The 6,260-nt window shown below is 23.5% G+C and overlaps 2 protein-coding genes across 6 annotated transcripts in view; one reads left to right on the top strand and one right to left on the bottom strand.

Moving 5' to 3' along the window:
- Positions 1-9: 9 nt before the first annotated feature.
- On the bottom strand, positions 10-1,038 carry LOC126900307 (39S ribosomal protein L12, mitochondrial). Its single transcript, XM_050675935.1, has 4 exons — positions 830-1,038; positions 543-756; positions 339-470; positions 10-270 (listed from the first exon to the last, which is right to left on the bottom strand). The coding sequence occupies exons 1-4, from the start codon at positions 883-885 to the stop codon at positions 154-156; spliced, it is 519 nt and encodes a 172-aa protein (XP_050531892.1). The 5' UTR covers positions 886-1,038; the 3' UTR covers positions 10-153.
- A 120-nt stretch (positions 1,039-1,158) lies between these two features.
- Positions 1,159-6,260, top strand: part of LOC126900125 (exonuclease 1) — a 6,168-nt gene continuing 1,066 nt past the window's right edge. Inside the window, exons 1-10 of one of the 5 annotated variants that reach the window (XM_050675630.1) lie at positions 1,159-1,480; positions 1,538-1,628; positions 2,051-2,170; positions 3,229-3,490; positions 3,551-3,766; positions 3,827-4,093; positions 4,151-4,364; positions 4,581-4,833; positions 4,944-5,292; positions 5,376-5,548. In XM_050675630.1, the coding sequence (XP_050531587.1) occupies positions 1,468-1,480; positions 1,538-1,628; positions 2,051-2,170; positions 3,229-3,490; positions 3,551-3,766; positions 3,827-4,093; positions 4,151-4,364; positions 4,581-4,833; positions 4,944-5,292; positions 5,376-5,548 (1,958 nt within the window). In that variant the 5' untranslated portion in view covers positions 1,159-1,467. Of the gene's footprint in view, positions 1,629-2,050; positions 2,171-3,214; positions 3,491-3,550; positions 3,767-3,826; positions 4,094-4,150; positions 4,365-4,580; positions 4,834-4,943; positions 5,293-5,375; positions 5,549-6,260 lie in introns of those variants that run through there. The other 4 variants (XM_050675627.1, XM_050675633.1, XM_050675632.1 and 1 more) reach the window with 4 other exon arrangements.

The following is a 6,260-nucleotide window of genomic DNA, read 5'->3' as shown; positions in this document are numbered from 1 at the left end:
TACTACGAGTGAAATATGAAAAATAATAAAATTTATTATTTAATAATCAATTTAATATCATAAATAATTTTATATTTAAAATGAAATTACTAATTAAACTAGGTAAAATTAAAACTTTGCAAAAAAAATATTAAATAGTAAAATTATTTTAAATTAGTCAATAACACATTCTGCTCCAACTTTAGAAAGCGCTTCTTTTAATTTGTCTGCTTCATCTTTTCCAATATCAGTTTTGACAACTGCAGGAGCACTTTCAACAAATTTTTTAGCCTTAAAAATAGAGAAATAATTAAATTTTTTATTTAATATTAGAAATTTTTCACAAATAAATATAATACCTGTACTAAATTCATGCCATCCAACAAATTTTTTACTTCTTTGATTAATGCAACTTTTTGTTTTTCATCAAATTTCATAAGTTTAACAGTAAAACTAGTTTTAACAGTTTGAGCTACTTCTTCTTCTTCTTCCTTTATACAAGTATAAAAAAAAATTGAATATTTTTAACCATCAAAAACAAGTACATAAAAATCTAATTCTACTTGTGCAGCAGCAGATGTGCTAACTACAGCTCCCATTGGTACATCTTTAAGATTTAATCGAACTTTTAATAGTTCACTAAACTGAGCAACTTCAATCATATTCAAAGATGTTATTTCTTCATATAATTTTTCAAGTTTTGGTGAAGCTTGAACAGTTCCGTCAGGATCAGGTACTACTAGAGGTTGAGTAGCAACAGAGTATAGTTTGATATTTCTTAAAAAAAAAAACAAGGAATAATCAAGTAACAAAACTCAATTAAATACTATTTAAATTAAATTTATCTTACTTTTTAGAATTTGGTCGCATATGTCGACACACTAAGCGAATAGCAGAACTTAACATTTTTTTTTAAAGATGTATACAAGTATCACTCTATGAAAATAAATATTTTACTCTCAATAATAAAAAAACTATGCCAAAATCTTTTATAATTATATTTAAAAATCCTAAGTTTACAACACCGGAATAATATCTAATTTATCAAAATATTACTTACTCAATGAAATATAACCTATAAATTCTATAATAAAAACAGCTGATTACTGTACTGTACTGCCGAAATTGCTGTTTAAAATGATAGGTATTATTTAAATTCTATTTAGTTTTAATGGTTATCCTGACTATAATTTTATATATGTTTATCACTGAATTATGTATTTAACACATTTTTGGCGGTTAAAAGAAAAAAAGCGAGATAGAGCAAAAATGATTATTGAACTTAAGTTTTCTCTGTATCTCGACTCTAACTTAAAATTATTTCAAAATATTATTTTGAAATGAAAATAACATAGTTTTAATTTATGGATAACTATTTGTAATTGTTAATGAATCTTATTTGTTATTAATGTTTGACATTTTTATAAATTTTGAATAATGAGTAATTGATTTCATGAAACTATTTGATTTATAATTATCTTAAAAATTATGGGAATTCAAGGTTTGATACCATTTCTTGAAAAATCTTCAAAACCTATTAATATTTCCGATTATTCAGGATGCACCGTTGCAGTTGATGCCTATTGTTGGCTACATAAGGGTGTTTTTATTTGTGCTGATAAATTAGCACGAGGAGAAGATAATCTTGCGTAATTATGAAATTTAATATTAATTCAATTATATTTAAATGTATCACTTAAATTTATACCATATTAATTTTATATTAGATATACTTTTCTTTTTGAAATATCCATAATAGGATTTATGGTTTACAACTGAAAAGCTTACTGTAACTACTAAATAAGCCCACCTTTAAAAACTTCAAGATAAAAAATGAACAAATGTATTTACCTTCAAATTTAACAAAAAAAATATTCCTTTTATTGATACTGCTTAATAGGCAATAACCAGTTAATTAATTTTTACATCTCTAAATAAAATAGTTTTTGCTGTAAAATATTCTGTGGTAAAAATAATTTTTTTGAATAAATATTTAGTTGTTACAGTAAGTTTTTTAATTGTTTAAAAATATTAAATTAATTAAAATAAATAATACTTTATATTCAACCAGGTATGTTAATTATTGTATGAGATATGTAACTATGCTGCTATCTAAAAACATTAAACCTATACTAGTGTTTGATGGACAACACTTGCCTGCAAAAGCTGAAACAGAATCCAAAAGAAGAATGTAATGGTTTTTATTTTTTTCAACTTTATTTTTAAACATTAACTATTTTAATTCAAAAATACAGATTGATATTTTTCATTACTTCATAAGAAGTTTTAATTAAAATTATTTTTTTCAATTTTAAATAAATTTTTATTACTATAAAATCATATCACATTATTTTTTATATAACTATATTAACCTCTAACATAAATTTAACGTAACATTTAACTATAATATACATTTTATATAGATAAAAAAATATATACATAACTCAATACCTTCTTAAGATGAAAGAAGGATAATTCTTCCTCTTCAATAATATGCTTCCATGAAATAGTTTTTCTTAGAAATGTATATTAACCTTAATAAAAAGAGAGTTGACATAATTAATCCTAATATTATTAATTTGGTTATCTATTTAATACAAAGGCATTATTTCAGATTATATTAGACTGTAGCAAGTTTTTAAGTGGCTCACCATTTTACAAAACCGCTTGCAATTTATCTTCATAATATAATCAAAAAGCTAATTTTATATGAAAATAAAACTATTTAAAAAAAAAAGGCTGTATTCTTTTTTTATTATTTAAGTTTAACATAATTAAAATTTTTATTTTGTAATGTTTACACTAGTTTGAAGGATCAAGTTTTATAATGAAAAAAAAAACAATAAAATGACATATTTTGATATATTAAATCAATAATTGACTATAATTAATAAAAGACTCCCTATTACCTAACCTAAAAAGGGAGGTATTGAAAATATATTGCATTTAGCAGCCTCAAAAAAATTTTTAATACATCTTTTCTATTCAAAAATAGAAATTTTGTCCTACTAAAATTACATTTTAGAACACTGTGTGGACCTAATATTCATTGAAAATTTAGACTGGCAAATACTCAAGTTGCCCCACCCAAATGATGCCCCTAATTGAATAAATATAATTAATAAAATAATACCATTTATCTTAAATTTTGCCCACTTTGAATTAACCTAATGTTTTTGATTTTATATAAAAAAAAATTGATTTATTTAACATTTGTAATCATATCTTATTTTAGTATGTAATTTAAAGGTTAAGAGACCAAAATAAAAAAAAAGCTGCTGAATTATTGCGCTTAGATAGAGGAAAAGAAGCAATATCATTATTGAAGCGCAGTGTTGATGTAACTCATAAAATGGCTCTCAATTTAATTAAACAGTGTAGAGAAATAAATGTTGATTGCATAGTAGCACCATATGAAGCAGATCCACAATTAGCTTATTTAAATATAAGTGGTATTGCTCATTTAGTAATAACAGAAGATTCTGATCTTTTGTTATTTGGCTGTAAAAAAGTAAAGTATAAAATTTTTCTTTTCATTTTTAAAATTTAATTGATTTATCTAATTTTCTAGGTATTATTTAAAATGGATCAAAATGGTGGAGGTTTATTAATTGAACAAGACAAACTTTACCTTTCAATGAACATCCGTCCTGATCAATTTACCATGGACAAATTCCGTTACATGTGCATATTATCAGGTTGTGATTACTTACCATCTATAAGTGGAGTTGGTTTAAGTAAAGCTCGTCAATTTATTACTAGAATTAGTGAACCTGATATTTATAAAGTATTTTTTCATACATATTTACTTGTTAATATTTGAAATTTAATTATTTTTTTATCATAGGCTCTTATTAAACTTGGCCCATTTTTAAACATTAAAGTTCCTTTAGAATATCGGGATCAATTCTTAGATGCTAATTGTATGTTTCTTTATCAACCAATTTATGATCCTTTATCTCGTAAAATAAAACCATTAAATGAAATTCCGGACTCACAAAAAAGTGTATTATCTAGTAAATTAACTAATTCTGAAGCCTTTCAACTTGCAATTGGAAATGTTGATCCAATTTCATTACATGTCATGGATGATTGGAATCCTGATGTCAAACAAGTAAGTTGTAAAATTCTTCTGTTAAAATAAAATTTTATTGTTAATATCATTTTCTAGAACTTCAAAAAGTCTTCTTTATTATCTCGTCATAAAAGTATTTGGTCACAAGATTTTCAGTCAACTGAATTAAACTTTGGGTCATCAAGTTCAACATCTCTTAATAATTTATGTTCAATTCCTACTAGAGCCAAAATATCAGCATCTAGTCCAACATCCAAAACTTTTCAAAAATTTTCTAACACCAGTTCCATTTTAACTAAAAAAATTCCAGGTAAGTTATATAAAATAACTATGACATTTATTCATTTTAGCTATTTATTTAAATTTTAAATACAAGAATATTGTATTAATATTGTTGATACTCTAGTAAAAATGTTAATTTTGAAATATTTATTTTCAGTTCAACCTCATTTTACCCAAAAAAATGATTTTAACCACTGTCAACGTCAAAGGCAATTAATTGTTTTTTTTTTTTTTGCAATTTTAGTAAATGAAAGTGATATCTTAAACACCTTGGAGGAAATTTATGAAACTGAAAAAACTGAAATAAATCCCGTTTTAAAGATAAAAAAAAGTCCTATTATGAAGAGTGAACGTAACAATGAACATTTTCTTATAAATATAAATACAAAGTTAAACTCTAAAAATAAAGAATATGAACCTGAAGTCTTAACTGGCTTAAAGAAATTAGCAAAGAGAAAATATACTGTTTTAAATACAGAAAAAGAAGTTGTTAGTGGGTAAGATTTAACATATATAACCATGTTTAATGTATACTTTTTAAGATCTTGCTTAATTTAAATTTTTAAATGATAATTTAATATAATAATTAATAACTTAACTTTTTTAGGTATTTTTCATCTCAAGGTTCAACTAAAACCCAAAATTATATTAATCCATTTAAATGTCGTAAAATTGATGAATCTATTATAAAAATTTCCTCAAATTCTGAAGAAACAAATAGTTTATGTTTAAAATCCTCTGTTGATGAATATGAATCAAAATGTGACAATCATATTATTGTTAATAATATTGAAAAAAGTCCTTATGATGATATTTCACAGGCTGGTACAAATTCCATTAAAAGTGATAAAATTAACAATTTCAATCAATCAAACATTAAAGAAATTGAAAATTTAATTTTTGATTTTAAACCTTCTTTAAATAGTACTCAATCAATTATCAAGTCTCCTCAGTTTGTAATTAAAGAAACAAATAGTATTTTATTTTTTTGTTTTTGAAATTTATAACAATTTTGTGAAAAAAAAATTACGACTTCCAGGCTGATAATGATGTAGATGAAGGCTTTTGTAGTCAAACTGCTAAAGTGTCTTTTGAAATGAAGCCAAAAATATATTCCACGCCAAAAAATGTCAAACAATCGTATCCTAGGCAAGGGCTTTCCAAAAATTCCATAAAAACTGGTCAAACTTTGCTTTCTAAATTTGGATTTAAGTAAGTATAATATTACTAAAATTTACTACAGCAATAATAATAATATTACTACAATTAAAAATTTTTTTACTTTAAAAATTTCATTAAAATTACTTAAATCAATAAGAGCTACTTATTCATAATTTTATATTTTCCTATATAATTGAAAATAATTATTTTTAAGTGCGAGGTTTAAAATAAAAAAAAAAAACTCACTTTCAAAAAATCCAGCACAGTGAGTATGTGGCAAAGTTGAGTTAAGTATAATGATATCTAACCATAATTATAATCACTATCATAAAAACGCTTTGATGCAAATATGTAGATAGTGTTATACTATGTCTTACTTCTACTTATTCTTAATTTCTTTTCTTCAAGAGCTGATCTCCACAACCCTAGCCATTGATTAATTTCCTCCCTTTTTCTTCAATTAAAATCACTATCATAAAAAACGATTCGATGCAAATCTGCAGATAATGTTTAAATTGTAAAAAATGAATAGATTATTCCAAAAGATACATGATTTCCTATTTCCTTATTTATATTCTGATTCAAGTTTTATGATTTATTAGTGTTATATATGAACAAATATATTTATATATATTTATAATATATAAATATTTAAAGGGAAATGGTTTTATTTAAATAAAAAGGATGTTGAATGAAAGAGGTATATAAATAGTATTTATCATAAAAAAATTGTATTAATCCATACATTTTTTAAAAAGTTTTA

The sequence above is a fragment of the Daktulosphaira vitifoliae genome, unplaced genomic scaffold (genome assembly GCF_025091365.1).
Source record: "Daktulosphaira vitifoliae isolate Bord-2020 unplaced genomic scaffold, ASM2509136v1 Scaffold_1, whole genome shotgun sequence".
In the NCBI taxonomy this organism is placed as follows: Eukaryota; Metazoa; Arthropoda; class Insecta; order Hemiptera; family Phylloxeridae; genus Daktulosphaira; species Daktulosphaira vitifoliae.
The sequence above is the reverse complement of the archived record's forward strand: the minus strand, read 5'-3'. Positions and strand labels throughout refer to the sequence as shown.

Coding starts and splice junctions, on each gene's coding strand:
- LOC126900307 (XM_050675935.1), bottom strand. CDS start 885: ATGTTAAGTTCTGCTATTCGCTTAGTGTGTCGACATATGCGACCAAAT. Junction 471..542: donor GCACATCTGCTGCTGCACAA/GTAGAATTAGAT, acceptor ACTTGTATAAAG/GAAGAAGAAGAAGAAGTAGC. Junction 271..338: donor ATGGCATGAATTTAGTACAG/GTATTATATTTA, acceptor TCTATTTTTAAG/GCTAAAAAATTTGTTGAAAG.